Source organism: Salvelinus sp. IW2-2015, linkage group LG18 (assembly GCF_002910315.2).
Source record: "Salvelinus sp. IW2-2015 linkage group LG18, ASM291031v2, whole genome shotgun sequence".
Taxonomy (NCBI): Eukaryota; Metazoa; Chordata; class Actinopteri; order Salmoniformes; family Salmonidae; genus Salvelinus; species Salvelinus sp. IW2-2015.
The window spans coordinates 384,086-402,205 of NC_036858.1; the positions used below are offsets into that span (position 1 = coordinate 384,086).

Below are 18,120 nucleotides of genomic sequence, written 5' to 3' on the forward strand. Positions count from 1 at the left end.
TTAATTTTTTTATTAAACTTTATTTAACTAGACAAGTCAGTTAAGAACAAATTCTTATTTACAATGACGGCCTACACCGGCCAAACCCTAACCAGGACGACGCTGGGCCAATTGTGCGCAGCCCTATGAGAGATATCCTTCATTGTCATGTACCATATAATGTTTAGCCTACTAAGGATAAAGTATGACCTGTGGGTTTAGAGTTCAGTGACTACCACTGGTCAGTAGTAGCCTATAATGTGAGATAGGCGGGCTTCTTATCAGTTGTTTTATAGATCAGCGAGCTGCGCATGCGCACTAGCTGCGCAGAAACCACTTCAATGAACACAAAGAAAAATATATTTTCGGAAAAAGAAGAAAATAGATCTTATCCAATGTGTAGCATACTCTATTATTATTATTGTACCCCTAATTAGAATATTCTTGTAGGGATTGGTGAGTTTTTTTTCTTGAGATAAGTTCTTGCATGCCTTTTCACGTGAAAGAGACTTTATAAGGAGTTCAGTCTTAGAAACCTCTGGCACTTTTAGAAGTGAAAATTAACGTAGAGGAATTATCGGTGTCCGACAATTATAGTAGCCATTAAAAAATGGCAGCATACACATTACCGGAGGGATTCTCCGATTTTGACATGTTTGCATTCGGTTCAGCTCTTCTTGTTGGGGGTAAGTGAAATATTTTATGCGAAATATGTTGAAATTAAAGTTGTTATTTATTTGCACTAGAGAAACGGCTGCCAGAGGATGGAGCCCTGTGGGCTTTTAAAGGGATCTTAAATGGATAGGCCTAAAGATTTTAAAGTCGGACAAAACAAAACGGATTTGGCCCGAGAAATGCTTTGAAGATTCTTCAAGCAATGACAGCAATTTGGCAACTTCAAATCATCCATGTATGTCAATGTGATATGTGCTATAATTGGAAGATTAGGTTTTGTAAGGTTGAAATGTGAAAGTGAAATAAAAGTATGTGTGCTTAAAATTCAACAATTTCAGACATATCCTATACGTGTAACTTAACTGAAATGTTAAACCTCCATTTAGTCTGTTTATACCATGGAATCTATCACAAGTTGTTTCCCTTGATGATTTCTCTCTTTCATGTGTTTGTTTTAGGTCTTCTTGGATTCTTCCTCAACGCCATTTCAATATTGGCCTATATTAGCGTAAAGCAAATGCGAACTCCCAGTAATTTCCTTGTGTTTAACCTGGCTGTGGCTGACATTATGCTCAATATAACCGGCCTGATCGCTGCTTACGCCAGCTTATTTCATAGGTATGAATTCTTGTCCTCTGACACTGCATTAACGCCTGTGGAGATTGCCTAATTTATGTGTACAATAGTTGTTGCAAAACATGCGTTTATGCATTGATCTAAAAGTGGTTTACAGAATGATTTGTGCCGACATCCTTTCTAGAGAGGCATTCAAGTAAGGCACATTTATCATGTATATCTGAGTAGCTATAATGGATATATGCTATACTACACAAAAGGGTGATTCCTCACGAAACCATGAAAAAAATGACAATTGTTTTTGCTTTTCATGAATGTAATCCATATAAGGGTCCTTTGGAGGAAGCATTGTTGACATGAATCTGACATTTGTAAAGCATAATTGCATTTTTTTAATAAAGTTGGAAAATTTGTGAAATTTTTGCCTTACCCAGGTCTCCTTTAAGACGTAAAAAAATGGGTGTCAAATGTAGCTTTGCCACTTGCTTTGTAATATGAGTAGTATTTTGATTTCAAATAACATATTTTATAATTATAATTTTTTTGTTGGGGGGGTTAGGGCAAATTGTTCAACATATTGTTGAACATCATATACTCTACAGGCATATACAAGTTCCAGAGGGATCTCTGCTAGTTTTAAAGTTATGACCCATTTTATACAGAGAAAATGGTAGAGTAGGCAATGTGACCAATCACAGCCCTCCTTTTATTTGTATAATTTCACATCCTGCAAATCACCAGTAGAGGGTGACAATTTTGAATCCATTTTCACATTCACTCTGTTGGTAATGCTTACAAATTGGATCCTAACTCTAAAAGTATCAGGGATCCCACTCTGGGACTTTGATATGCCTGTAGAGTATATTACACAAACAAATATATATAAAACAAAATGTGGCAAATCAAAAATTGATTTATATTTTTCAATATTGACAAATTAATGTACTTTTTAACAATCAAGCAGAACAAGAACAAGCAGCAAAGTTTCATATGACACCGATTTTTTGCTTTGCATGCAGCATCTACAGATGAAACAATATGGAGTCTTAAGGGACGAAAGGGTAAGGCCAAAATGTCACAAATATTCAAAATTCAATAAATTATTTCTCAATTATGCTCGAAGATACAAATGTCAAATATATGTCAACAATCCAACCTCCAAAGGAACCTTCTATGGATTAAATGATGTAAAAATCCCCCAAAATCATGGTCTTCTTTTGTTACGTGAGGAATCGCCCATAACTGTAATGTTGAACAATTGTTAATGTATGTGATCCTGACTTCATAGTTCAACTGTATAGAACCACAACCCAAAGCAGGTGTATTTTGATATAACAATTTGCAGCAATATGAGCTACCATGTTTATGCCTGATGGGAATAGAAACACTAAGGCTATGTTTACACAGGCAGCCCAATTCTGATATTTTGTCAATAGTTATTTTGACCAATCAGATCGATCTTTTGAAAATAATCAGGGAAAATATCAGAATTGGGCTGCCTGTGTAAACGCAGCCTAAATGTGCTCCACTCTTGCCACCCTAGTCACTGGCCCTGGGGCCAAGACGGATGTAGCAACCACGCCTTCATGGGGATGACAGCAGTTCTGGCCTCTATCAGCTTCCTGGCTACCATCGCCTGGGACAGATATCACCAATATGTCACCAGTGAGTAGTATCCTACTGTACGGCGGCAGGTAGCCTAGTGGTTAGAGCGTTGGGCCAGTAACCGAGCTGACAAGGTAAAAATACGTCGTTCTGCCCCTGAGCAGGGCAGTTAACCCATTGTTCCCGTGCGCCGTGGATGTTAAGGCAGCCCCCCACACCTCTCTGATTCAGAGGGGTTGGGTTAAATGCGGAAGATACATTTCAGTTGAATGCATTCAGTTGTACAACTGACTAGGTATCCCCTTTCCCAGTATGTGTTCATGTCATTTACTATATCGTTATTGATTTAAAAAAATATTTATTGATGTACTATATACATCTACAAAGCTACAAACATACTCTTGCAAATTCCAATAAACTTTGACTTTATTATGTTCCAGATCAGAAGCTGTTTTGGAGCACGGCCTGGACTATTTCTATCATAACCTGGGGTTTGGCTATCTTCTGGGCCGCCGTCCCTCTGATTGGTTGGGGAGTTTATGACTTTGAGCCCATGAGGACCTGCTGCACTCTAGACTACACCAAAGGAGACAAGTAGGCTACATTTATATTAAAATATAGGTTATTTAGCAGACAATCTTATCCAGAGCGACTTACAGTCAGAAAATGAAATGTGCACACACCCTCATGTTCTCTCTCATCTGTGGTGCAGGGAATCCCAGACCTAAAGGTAATTTCATTGTAAAACAACAACTTCCTCACACACTGTTACCTTCTGCACGTGTTGATGTTTCAACCAGAGACCCTACAAGATTGAACCCCAAATACCCTTCTGTTTAAACCAGCTGTTGACATCACTGTTTGGCTTAGTCAAATGTAAACAATGGAATACAGAAACTGAGATTTAAGACAATCGAGCAGATTACAACAAAAGTAGTCTCTTTACCCCAGTTGAAAACATGCAGCGTTTCACACACAGAGCGAGCACTGACAAAAACCTCTAATGGATTGGGATTATTCATTTTGGACAAATAAAAACAAAGCTGTCTAGCAATGTCTCCCGCTGACTATGGTTGCAACATTCCCAGGTTTTCCATAAATCTCAGTTGGAGGATTCCCGGAATCAGGAGGGAATAAATCAGGAACTGCGGAATCCGCTAGGATTCCTGGAAAACCGGGACATTTTTGGAAAATGACCAGAATTAGGAACCCTAGACGAGTGATGATGCCCCATGTATAAAGATGCACAGTATAATACAGTATATGTCGTTACATTGTCTGTGTTCATCTCCATTCAACAGGGACTACATTACCTATATGGGGGCCCTGACTGTCTTCTACCTTATCTTCCCTGCTTATGTCATGAAGTCCAACTACGACGCCATTCACGCATACTTCAAGAAGATCCACAAGCACAGGGTAAACCCTCTAACATTCTACCGTTTGAACATTTGAATGTTCTTTGAACATATTACAACGCATTTTAACAATACCATTAATCTTTGGCCAGAAAAACGTACTTCTCATTGTACAGTGCATTCGGAAAGTATTCAGACCCCTTGACCTTTTCCACATTTTGTTACATTAGTCTTATTCTAAAATTGATTAAATATTTTTTTCTCTCATCTATCTACACACAATACCCCACAATGACAAAGTGAAAACAGGTTTTTAGAATTTTTTTGCATATATATATATCTAACAGAAATACCTTATTTACATAAGAATTCAGACCCTTTGCTATGAGACTCAAAGTTGAGCTCAGGTGCATCCTGTTTCCATTGTCACTATGTTCTGTGTGAGGGTACATAAGTCACTATGTTCTGTGTAGGGGTACATAACAGTCACTATGTTCTGTGTGGGGGTACATAACAGTCACTATGTTCTGTGTGGGGGTACATAACAGTCACTATGTTCTGCTCTTTTATACATTATGTGATGCTGATATGTTATTGTGTGACTTAAAAGCCAGAAAAGTCTAAACAGGATTAAAGTAAGGGTAAGTGTAGAGGTTAGGGTTTATGGTAGGGACATCACAAGGATTCCAGATAGCACTAACCCTTAAAAGTCCCATTCAATACAACTTTATTGACTGTCCTTGTATTCCAGTGGAACACCAGTTTACCACTGAGGGTTCTGTTGTTCTGCTGGGGACCCTACGAAATCATGTGTATCTACGCCTGCTTTTGCAACGCCAGACTGGTCTCTCCAAAGCTGAGAATGGTGAGCAGTTCTTCTTCTACCTTTTTCCCTTTTATTCTATTTTTTTTGTCTTTTTTCTTCCTTTCTCTCTGTGCTTGATAATTATTTAGTTCAATGAAATTTGAATGGAGATTGTTTTATTTAAATCTTTTAACAAAAAAACATCTTTATTCATTTCCTAGTTGCTTCCTGTTTTGGCGAAAACGAACCCTATTTTCAACGCGTGGCTCTATTCCTTTGGGAACGAGTTCTACAGAGGAGGGGTGTGGCAGTTCCTGACTGGCCAGAAGTTTACTGAGCCGGTCGTTGTGAAGTTAAAAGGAAGATAAAGGAAGTTTTCCATTCTGACATTCTAATTCTATGGTTACACTACTGTACAGGCCATGGAATTAGAATGTTCCATTCTGACATTCTAATTATATGGTTACACTACTGTACACGCCATGGAATTAGAATTTCCATTCTGACATTCTAATTCTATGGTTACTACTACGTACAGCCCATGGAATTAGAATGTTTCCATTCTACATTCTAATTCTATGTTTACACTACTTACAGGCCATGGAATTAGAATGTTCCATTCTGACATTCTAATTCTATGGTTACACTACTGTACAGACCATGGAATTAGAATGTTCCATTCTCACATTCTAATTCTATGGTACAGGCTATATCCAAACAACATCATCATCATGCACTCTCATTGCAGTAGGTTTCACATTGGAAGAATGGTATTTGTACAAGGTGGTGAACTTAATGTTAATTGTTTATTTAGCTGGCTTGGGAAACCATGGGTCCAATGTAGCTTGTCAATAGCGGTATGGTGGCTGACTCTCCATTCAAATAGACTTTGGGGAGAAGCACCTGTGATTAGATTGAATGATGTCTCATGATTGACTAGACAAAGGACACTCAGTGACCTACGTTGTAATACAAATACCACAGTGCTCTTAATGCCATGTTCATGCTGAGTGATTTGAAGGTAATACAACCAGAGATCAACTTAAAAGTGGACCAAACTTAAGGTTCAAGTCATGTTAATGTAATACCGTTTTTTTTTAATAGCCAATAGCTTTACTTCTAGAAGTCTCCCTGATGTATCCCTCCAAGCACTGTAATAAACACAGCAAGGTATTCTGCCATGCAGCCGCTCTTCAATCTGACTCCACTGACCTTACCTGGAAATGGTGGGATTCTCAGCATGCCGCTGTAACTGTACAGCTGTAAAAGGATGAGTCTTCAAAAAAGAGCTATACTCTACCACACCTGGGTTCAATTGCTATTAGAAATCTTAAAAATACTTTAACCGTTTACTTTAGCCTGCCTGGAGTGCCAGATGGGTGGGGTATACAGTTTTATGCTAAGGCAAGCTCAATCAAGCCAGGATAAAGTATTGGAAATTATTTCATATAGTAACTGAACCCAGGTGTCTTTCAGCCAAGACATTTCATGCTATGGAGGTTGTTGTATAGTTGTGACCAAGAAGATTTATTGGGTCACTTTTGGTTCCTGAGGACTTTTAGGCGTGTGTCCCAAATTACACCCTATTCCCTATTTAGTGCACTACTTTTGAACAGAGACCTGGCCAAATGTAGTGCACTATGTAGGGAATATGGTTCAATTTGAAGTCTGAAGACAAAAGCCTTGATGTGATGTAACCTCTACACAGTATAGCCACCAATCTTTCTGTGAAGAACTATTCTCTGTAGATACTTAGTGTGGAGGCAGAACTATTCTCTGTAGATACTTAGTGTGGAGGCAACTATTCTCTGTAGATACTTAGTTTGGGAGGCAGAACTATTCTGTGTGTAGATACTTTAGTGTGGGAGGCCAGAATCTATTCTGTGTAGATACTTAGTGTGGAGGCAGGATCTATTCTTCTGTAGATACTTGAATGTGGAGGCAGATCTATTCGGTAGATACTTAGTGTGGAGGCAGAACTATTCTCGTAGATACTTAGTGTGGAGGCAGAATCGTATTCTGTGTAGGATACTTAGTGTGGAGGCAGAACTAAAAGAAAGCAGAGATCATCCCTTTTAAAGGAAGTGAGGAAAACCACACAACACTGAATCCCACGGAGGAAGTTGTGAATGACCAATTCTCCCCAAGTACGTAGTCTTACATTACATTACATCCCCATATAGTCTGGAGTAAACTAGATTCAACCTAATAATGTTTGGTGGTATTGAATGTGTTTTTTGCTATCTATATAATAATATAATATGCCATTTAGCAGACGGATTGACAGTCTGACAGTGCATATATATATATATTTTGTAACGTATTTGTACGTTCAAACCGTAATCTTAGACTCACATTGTGTCACGTTGTGTCGTTTTAACTTCGTCTATCTTTGTGTAGCAGACGCTGGCATGCATAACCTTAACGTAAAATACAGTTAATCTTACTCCTTTGCAGATGTTTGCAATGTTGTCTTCTCCGTTTTGTCTCTACTCCCAATCATGTTGCTCTGGTCCCAGGCGAGGTAAGCGTGGCAGACATCAAAACAGTGGCGTAACGCGCCAGCGCCTGTCACGTGTGTGTCTGAGCTGGCTTAACATGGAGTCTCCAGTCTGGAAATGAAACTTAATGAGTGGAGTGAACTAACGCAGCTAAGTCCTGACACAGCCGACCTGTCACAGTAATCCTGTGTGGCACAGCACCAGGGCCTGTCAGAGCCACTTCACCCAATCAGCGAGGGGTGTTGCAAATGGGTAACCTATTCCCTATATAGTGCACTACTATGAACCAAGACCTAATGGCAACCCATTCCCTATATAGCGCACTACAACAGAAGTGGGGAATAGAGTGTCATTTGAGACGCAAACTGCAAATTAACAACAGCCTTTCCTTCCGGGGAGGCAGGTCGGCTTCCTCTTAACTCACCGGGCGATGTTACAGGTTGTCAGTTCAGAGAACCCTGTTGACCAATTCAAAAGGACCTGGATGTACAGGCTTGTCAGGTTCAGAGAACCCTGTTGACCAATCAAAAGGACCTGATGTTACAGTTGTCAGGTTCACAGAGAACCCTGTTGACCAATCAAAAGGACCTGGATGTTACAGCTTGTCAGGTTCAGAGAACCCTGTTGACCAATCAAAAGGACCTGGATGTTACTGTACTCTAAGAAAGTGATTACTACACACCATCATTATAGTATGTTTTAGGAGGGTTGACAGAATGATGTAACCAACCATTTATTTTTATACAAATTGGGCAACTTCTTGTAATTTCCTGAAATGTATGCAAAATACAGTTCTGAGATCATTTTTAGTGAGAGCAGAGTTGGTGGTAATGACAGAATGCCAACTAGTTCTGGATAAATCTGGATAAATCAATAACTTTTTCTCCTTTTTTTTTTTAGCTCGATGTGGATTTTTTTTTTTTTAATGTAGAGATAAATTAGATCAATCCTGAACTGTGAGATGTAGTAGGGAGTTGTAATTTCCAACAGGCCAACATTGTACATAGTTTACCGCAGAAAACTTGGTAATTAACTACAATRACTATAATCCATTGCGCGCCCCGCTGAGAGAAGAGAGAATGCACCGATCGAGGGATGGAAAGTTTAGCGAGCCTGAAAATACATGATCTTAGATATTCAGCAGTCATAATAAAAGTATGCCATATTTACTTTGAAGAAATACTAAAATAGTGATTTTGTCAAACAGCATAGGCAGTAACTCTAGTAACTCTATAGAGATGAGATGTTGACTTGGAATGAAATAATTAAGGCTTCAAATATAACACATTTGTTGAAAAAAAGGGGTGGTTCCTTAAGAGGTTTAAAGTAATGTGACTGCTATTAATTGTTTTATTCTGTGTTACAGCATTCAACCCACGTAATGCATAGCACATTTAAAAAAAWAAAWAATAGAAACTGAAAAACGTGATGCTTTTTTAATAATCGAACCGAAACCGACCTCAAAAAGGACTACTCGCTCAGTACTAGCTACAGCATAATCTATTTAACAGATGAGATGGTACGCCAAACTAGACAATGTGAAGGAAGTGTCCGAAATGGCACCCTAAATTATACCCTAAATGGCCCCCTATTCCCTATGTAGAGCACTACTTTTGACCAGAGCCCTATGGTAGGGACTAGGGGGTCATTTGGGATGAAGTCTGAGGGGTTCATGAACTGACATTAACATGCTTCGAAGAACTCAAACACAATCGGTAACTGCCTGGTACAGTACACAATGCTAACTACAGATGTAGGATCTTAATTTGATCACCCGGATGTTGCAGGAAATTTCCTGCACAACAGGAATTTCCTGTTGCTGACATGGCATGCTATTCACTATATAGTGCCCTACATTTGGCTACAGTAGAACTTGATACCATTAGCTGGGAGGGGTGTAGAATGTCATTGTATGCTGTAGCATTAAGATTTCCCTTCATTGGAACTAAGGGGCCTGAACCATGAAAAACAGCCCAAGACCATTATTCCTCCTCCACCAAACTTTACAGTTGGCACTATGCATTCTGGCAGATAGCGTGCTCAGATTCTTCCGTCGGACTGCCAGATGGTGAAGCGTGATTCATCACTCCAGAGTCCAATGGTAGCGAGCTTTACACCACTCCAGCTGACGCTTGGCATTGCGCATGGTGATCTTTGGCTTGTGTGCGGCTGCTTGGCCATGGAAACCGTTTTAATGAAGCTCCCGACAAACAGTTCTTGTGCTGATGTTGCTTCCAGAGGCAGTTTGGAACTCAGTAGTGAGTGTTGCAACCGAGGACAGACGATTTTTACGCGCTTCAGCATTTCCTGTTCTGTGAGCTTGTGTGTTCTACCACTTCACGGCTGAGCTGTTGTTGCTCCTAGACCTTTCCACTTCACAATAACAGCATTTACAGTTGACAGGGGAAACTCTAGAGGGGAGAAATTTGACAAACTGACTTGTTGGAAAGGTGGCGTCCTATGAAGGTGCCACAAAGTGACTGAGCTCTTCAGTAAGGCCATTCTACTGCCAGTGTTTGTCTATGGAGATTGCATGGCTGTGTGCTCGACATGGAAATAGCTGTCCTAGTATTCAGCCTACAGTAGCAGCCAAAGTTTGGTGTTCAATGTAGGCCTACATTCCATGAGACTTTTGGGGAAAAAAACATGCAGGGCTTTACATTAACCTGTTTATCTACTTGTCCTTCAGACATGGAGGTGACTGAACATGGTGTTATGTTGTTTGATGCAAGAAACCACTTTACAAAATAAAATGCATTATTATTCCCGTACCATTATTACAGAGAATCAGACAAATTATGCTTCCCTCTGCCTATTGGCTACCTAGCTTATTCAAGCCTGTCTCAAAATACAACACTGCCCCTTTAAAACATAAAAAAGCTCTTTACCTGACTTGGTTTTCAAAGATGTCTAGAAAAAAATCCCTCCCCTATTGCTGACTACAAATAATTTTTTAACTGGGATAATAACTCACTAACTAGTAAAGGATACGAACAACGTGTGCAGACGTGGCTACATGCAGCTCTTGATCACATAACCTTTTGCATGTGGATTCAAATTTTCACACGAGATTTCTGCAAACCAAAAGGAGTCATTCTGATACACAGTGCTTTTAACATACATATTTGACAACATTGTGTGTATTTATAGAGTAATTCATGTTCAACATGTTGTTACCTGGGATTTGAACTAATAACCTGTTGGTTCACAGCATTCCAATCTTCCTGCTCCGCCACAATGTCTGTTGTCGGTAACTGATTTCACCTGTATTCCTACACTTTGGGCATCAACGTAAATCTCAGCTTTGTTAAAAACGATTATATTTATCATAGTGATTCAGGGGTAACATTAAAATAATATACAGAATCACTCAAATGACTGAAATAAGTAAATGAAATCAATGATGAGAGAATAGTCAGATTAACTGATGTCTATAATAGCAGTGCAGATGACGCTCTTTTGATAAGTGCAGAGATGTCTTATAGGTAATGAAAGTTTAAGGAAACACTGCTGACGTTGTGGCGTAGCAGAATGATCAGTCTACTTCCAATCCAGTGGTTCTGAGTTCAAATCCCAGATGGGGTCACCCCTTCAGCTGAACAGCAATAACACATGGAATTGCACATTTGAAAAAGTGATCACATGTGAAGTGTTCCAAAAACACGTTTTCCACATGTGAAGTGTTCCAAAAACACATTTTCACATGTGAAGTGTTCCAAAAACACGTTTTCCACATGTGAAGTGTTCCAAAAACACGTTTTCCACATGTGAAGTGTTCCAAAAACACGTTTTCCACATGTGAAGTGTTCCAAAAACACGTTTTCCACATGTGAAGTGTTCCAAAAACACGTTTTCCACATGTGAAGTGTTCCAAGAACACGTTTTCACATGATTTGTTCCAAAAACATGTGAAATCATTTGGTTCAACATGTGGAAACATGAAACTACACTGTTAGCCATTAGTGTTTATTTTGTGGTAAATTGTACAGTTATTTTACGGTACATTTCTACAGTAATAGGATACTCTATTAGTGTTTTGTAGTTTATTTACTGTCAATAGCAATGCACTTAGGTAATTTTTGTCCCGTCAAGAATACATTTTTGCACGTTGCTAAAAGTTGCCCAGAATCAAGTCAATAAGTGTGTGATTATCTGACAGCAACTAAAAAGTAGTAGTGCTCAGGGACACTAGACATTAAGGCCTAGATTCAACACGCGATAGCCGACACCCGCATAGCTGGTGTTTTGACTGTGTCAGAGGCGTAACTGCATTAGAGCTGTCGAATCGGGGAGTTCATGTGGTCATCATCAGGAAGCTACGCCACTTCTACTCAGAACGAGAACGTGTAGGCTATATTGAAATAATGACACTCAAATTGAAAATCATTCCACAAAATAATGAGGATTTCTATCAGCCTAATTGAGGTGTAGATTACATCTCCTGTTCCAACTTGTAAACAAGGCTACATGGTATCTCTCTTAATGCAATTCTGTGCAGCCAATGGCAATTTCCGCTTCAGGTATAAGGCCGGAAGACGTTTTGTGGATTTGACAGCTCTGATGCAGTTCCTCATCTTACACTGGCAAAATAATGGCTTTGCAGGTGTCCACTAGCATGGAGCTGATAGACTCTAGCACAAAGTGGGATTAAACGCTCTCGGGATTTGAACTTGCAACCTTTCAGTCTGGACTGTATTAATGTCTCAGCGGTGCTACAAAATGCTTATTTGTTTCCAAGAAGAAGAAAAAAACACACACAGAGAAAAAAGAGAGCATGGTTACAGTATAGCGTTTTTTCACTGGTCAAAGGTACACACGAGGTACACATAGGAGCTCAAATAGTACTGGTCGGTACCTTTTAGGGTACATGTGCGCATAATCTAGTATAATAGTAAATTTTTCTACCCAATATATTAAATATAAAGCTGCATTTGTAACCATGTAGGAGGTGGGAATTTACCAGTTGTGAAATCGTAAATACCAGTTGGATGCGTTAACATTTGAAGTATTACAATAACATTATGACTAGCAATAAATGGAATATTGTATGGTTCTTTGGTATCACATTGATATATAATCTCAGCAAAAAAGGAAACGTCCTCTCACTGTCAACTGCGTTTATTTTCAGCAAACTTAACATTTGTAAATATTTGTATGAACATAACAAGATTCAACAACTGAGACATAACTGAACAAGTTCCCACAGAGCATGGACATACAGAAATGGAATTAAATGTGTCCCTGAAGCAAAGAGAGGGTCAAAATTCAAAAGTAACAGTCAGCTGCATTAAGTACTGCAGTGCATCTCCTCCTCATGGATTGCACCAGATTTGCCAGTTCTTGCTGTGAGATGTTACCCCACTCTTCCACCAAGGCACCTGCAAGTTCCCGGACATTTCTGGGGGGAATGGCCCTAGCCTCACCCTCCGATCCAACAGGTCCCAGACGTGCTCAATGGGATTGAGATCCGGGCTCTTCGCTGGCCATGGCAGAACACTGATATTCTTGTCTTGCAGGAAATCACACACAGAACGAGCAGTATGGCTGGTGGCATTTTCATGTTGGAGGGTCATGTCAGGATGAGCCTGCAGGAAGGGTACCACATGAGGGAGGAGGATGTCTTCCCTGTAACGCACAGCATTAAGATTGCCTGCAATGACAACAAGCTCAGTCTGATGATGATGTGACACCGCACCAGACCATGACGGACCCTCCACCTCCAAATCGATCCCGCTCCAGAGTACAGGCCTCGGTGTAACGCTCATTCTTTCGACGATAAACGCGAATCCGACCATCACCTTTGGTGAGACAAAATTGCGACTCGTCAGTGGAGAGCACTTTTTGCCAGTCCTGTCTGGTCCAGCAACGGTGGGTTTGTACCCATAGGCGACGTTGTTGCCGGTGATATCTGGTGAGGACATGCCTTACAACAGGCCTACAAGCCCTCAGTCCAGCCTCTCTCAGCCTATTGCAGACAGTCTGATCACTGATGGAGGGATTGTGCGTTCCTGGTGTAACTCGGGCAGTTGTTGTTGCCATCCTGTACCTGTCCCGCAGGTATAATGTTCGGATGTACCGATCCTGTGCAGGTGTTGTTACATGTGGTCTGCCACTGCGAGGACGATCGGTTGTCCGTCCTGTCTCCCTGTCTTAGGCATCTCACAGCACGGACATTGCAATTTATTGCCCTGGCCACATCTGCAGTCCTCACGCCTCCTTGCAGCATGCCTAAGGCATGTTCACGCAGATGAGCAAGGTCCCTGGGCATCTTTCTTTTGGTGTTTATCAGAGTCAGTAGAAAGGCTTCTTTAGTGTCCGAAGTTTTCATAACTGTGACCTTAATTGCCTACCATCTTTAAGCTGTTAGTGTCTTAACGACCGTTTCACAGGTGCATGTTCATTAATTGTTTATGGTTCATTGAACAAGCATGGGAAACAGTGTTTAAACCCTTTACAATGAAGATCTGTGAAGTTATTTGGATTTTTACGAATTATCTTTGAAAGACAGGGTCCTGAAAAAGGGATGTTTCTTTTTTTGCTGAGTTTATGTCTGGCCTTTAACAACGCTGAGTAACTGGCAGACTACAGGCCTCTTCTTCGCTGAGCTTTAACGGCGGTTGGCATCCAAGAAATGTTGCATTACCACCACCTACTAGACTGGAGTATAACTCCCTTATAGTTTGCTTAAAAAAATACACAATTATAATAATAAATAAATACCCTACCATCTAACACTACACTCACAAAAAAATAAAATAATAATACTTCACTATTTAAATCTATTTAGTCCTACCTCAGGCCAACAGCCTGAAAGGATGGGATACCACCACTTAATGCATCCTTTAACTCTTCTGACGTCAAGTCTCGCACACCCAAATACCTCTCTGCAGCTGCCACCACAACCTCTATTTTCTGAGATTTATGTTTCATCCCTGCAGTACAGTTGATAACCATTGCTATAAATGCCAAAAATCCAATCTTACTGAAACATATATCACTCGTTGGTTTATCTCTCTGTGCTGATACAGATCTACTACTCACACCACTCCTCTCAGTATCCCTCCCTCTGTACTGGTATAGGTCTACTACTCACACCACTCCTCTCAGTATCCCTCCCTCTGTACTGGTATAGGTCTACTACTCACACCACTCCCCTCAGTATCCCTCCCCCTTGACCCATCTTCCTCTACTTTCTTCACTACTCTAACCCTGGAAACCTCAACCTGCCTCTCTCGCACGGTACATGTCGGATCCCCAGCCCCGTGGGCACCCCTACAATTGACACATTSYACTACTTTCCCCAATGCTACACGTTCCTTTGTCTCATGCCCTTCTGCACACTTCTCACACCTACAGTAGGAACCTCCCTCCTACACTGCTGCCACATGTCCATAAGCTTGACACCTGCAACAATGTCATGTAATCGGCACAAGAGCTCGTACAGGATAACTTATATATCCTAACATCACTTTTTCAGGCAAAGACTCAACATCAAAGCTCGAAAGACATCAAAGCTCGAAAGACAACACTCAAGCCACTCAGTCTGCGCCGCACCAAACGACGAGCATCACAAACACCGGGAATCTTCCTCTTCATTAGGTCAGCTTCACATGTACCACTGCCCCAGTAATTACTCCTTTCAATGGCGCCCTTTTCTTGAGAGCAAAACGATACACATCTCTTGCCCCCATTCGTTTAACACGGAGCGCCTGCTCCCTCTGACCAGCAGAAACACAAACAATTATCACAAGACCACTTCTGGTTACCCTCACCGATTCCACAGCACCCAACTCTGTTTTTACTCACCCTGAAACCTCAAATGGCAAGGGTCCACTTTATCCCAAAAATGTACTCCTACTGTCACAGACTCATCTTTATCCTGACCCTCGGGCTCCGAGAACTTCACCACACCTACCACCTCGGATTCTTCGCCCTCATTCACTTCCATTTCTCCACCTGTCTTCAACTCACTCTGCTTACACTTTCTATCATTCTTCTTTAACCCCTTTGGGATGTAACGCTCAACAATTTTTATTTATTTATTTTTTATTTTATTTTACCGTTATTTTACCAGGTAAGTTGACTGAGAACACATTCTCATTTGCAGCAACGACCTGGGGAATAGTTACAGGGGAGAGGAGGGGGATGAATGAGCCAATTGTAAACTGGGGATTATTAGGTGACCATGATGGTTTGAGGGCCAGATTGGGAATTTAGCCAGGACACCGGGGTTAACACCCCTACTCTTACGATAAGTGCCATGGGATCTTTAATGACCTCAGAGGACACCCGTTTAACGTCCCATCCGAAAGCGGCACCCTTACACAGGGCAGTCCTGGGGCATTGGGATATTTTTTTTTAGACCAGAGGAAAGAGTGCCTCCTACTGGCCCTCCAACACCACTTCCAGCAGCATCTGGTCTCCCATCCAGGGACTGACCAGGACCAACCCTGCTTAGCTTCAGAAGCAAGCCAGCAGTGGTATGCAGGGTGGTATGCTGCTGGCAATGCATCCCACATGTTAAAAAATGATATATAATTACAAGCTTGGTGTTTATGAACAGACCAGATTAACTGGGATGACATTCCCTCTTATAGGAGACCAAAAAGAGCTAGCTGAAAGCCACACCTCGAATAAGCCACGCCTACAATCTTCTGATAGGCTGAGTCTGTTACAATATGCTGCCAATCAGCAAGTGATGTCAACAGAAGGCACAGTATGTTACTGGCACCATTGCTAGTGGCACCAAGTGTTCTATAGGTTACTGGCACCTTTGCTAGTGGCACCAAGTGTTCTATAGGTTACTGGCACCATTGCTAGTGGCACCAAGTGTTCTGTAGGTTACTGGCACCTTTGCTAGTGGCACCAAGTGTCCTGTAGGTTACTGGCACCATTGCTAGTGGCACCAAGTGTCCTGTAGGTTACTGGCACCTTTGCTAGTGGCACCAAGTGTCCTGTAGGTTACTGGCACCATTGCTAGTGGCACCAAGTGTTCTGTAGGTTACTGGCACCATTGCTAGTGGCACCAAGTGTTTTATAGGTCACTGGCAAGATTGTAAGAGGCAGCGAATGTCCTGTAGGTTATTAGCAACATTTAGCCAGTAAGTTATTGTTACTTTTACAATATCTTACTGGCAAGTAGCTTCCAGTAAAGAAATAACACATTCACAGCTTCGAGCAACACATTTTCCATAAAATTATTGGAAAATGCATAATCACAGCATTACTAACACATTCTCTTAATTTACAGAACAGACCATGTGAAGTAAGTACTCCATTTGTGCTGGCATAGCTATCAAATACTTAAACTCCTACAACACTTCTACAGACAGTTGGTAAAAATAGACATGTATGTAACCACGCCGCCAAATATGCTAATGAGCCCCACATATCAAAGAGTAGTAATGATCTTAAATTACATTCAAAATGTCCCATTATCAAATCAAAGTTTATTTGTCACGTGCACCGAAAACAACAGGTGTACTGTAGACCTTACAGTGAAATCCTTACTTACAGGCCCTAACCAACAGTGCAATTTTTAAGTAAAAAAATAGGTATCAGGTGAACAATAGATAAGTAAAGAAATAAAAACAACAGTAAAAAAGACAGTGAAAAAGGAGGTAGTATGTACATGTAGGTATGGTTAAAGTGACTATGCATATATGATAAACAGAGAGTAGCAGTAGCGTAAAAGAGGGGTTGGGGCGGGACAATGCAAATAGTCCGGGTAGCCATTTGGTTACCTGTTCAGGAGTCATATGGCTTGGGGGTAAAAGCTGTTGAGAAGCCTTTTTGTCCTAGACTTGGCACTCCGGTACCGCTTGCCATGTGGTAGTAGAGAGAACAGTCTATGACTGGAGTGGCTGGGGTCTTTGATCATTTTTAGGGCCTTCCTCTGACACCGCCTGGTGTAGAGGTCCTGGATGGGACGCACTACCCTCTGTAGCGCCTTGCGGTCGTCAGCTGAGCAGTTGCTGTACCAGGCAGTTATGCAACCAGTCAGGATGATCTCGATGTTGCAGCTGTAGAACCTTTTGAGGATCTGAGGACGCATGCCAAATCTTTTTAGTTTCCTGAGGGGGAATAGGCTTTGTCGTGCCCTCTTCACGACTGTCTTGGTGTGTTTGGACCATTCTAGTTTGTTGGTGATGTGGACACCAAGGAACTTGAAGCTCTCAACATGCTCCACTACAGCCCCGTTGATGAGAATGAGGTCATGCTCGGTCCTCCTTTTCCTGTAGTCGACAAATCATCTCCTTTGTCTTGATTACGTTGAGGGAGAGGTTGTTATTCTGGCACCACCCGGTCAGGTCTCTGACCTCCTCCCTATAGGCTGTCTCATCGTTGTCGGTGATCAGGCCTACCGCTGTTGTGTCACCTGCAAACTTAATGATGGCATTGTAGTCGTGCCTGGCCACGCAGTCGTGGGTGAACAGGGAGTACAGGAGGGGACTGAGCACGTATCTCTGAGGGGCTCCATTGTTGAGGATCAGCGTGGCGGATGTGTTGCTACCTACCCTCACCACCTGGGGGTGGCCCGTCAGGAAGTCCAGGAACCAGTTGCAGAGGGAGGTGTTTAGTCCCAGGATCCGTAGCTTAGTGATGAGCTTTGAGGGTACTA

General features: G+C 41.4%; 1 protein-coding gene across 1 annotated transcript; it reads left to right on the forward strand.

The window, feature by feature from the left end:
* The first annotated feature begins 255 nt into the window (after positions 1 to 255).
* LOC111978301 (RPE-retinal G protein-coupled receptor) lies at positions 256 to 6,195 on the forward strand. The gene is made up of 7 exons (XM_070448222.1): positions 256 to 665; positions 1,113 to 1,272; positions 2,774 to 2,895; positions 3,276 to 3,429; positions 4,137 to 4,254; positions 4,945 to 5,058; positions 5,220 to 6,195. Exons 1-7 carry the CDS (start codon positions 590 to 592, stop codon positions 5,364 to 5,366), a joined length of 891 nt encoding a protein of 296 aa, XP_070304323.1. The 5' UTR covers positions 256 to 589; the 3' UTR covers positions 5,367 to 6,195.
* Positions 6,196 to 18,120: the final 11,925 nt, after the last annotated feature.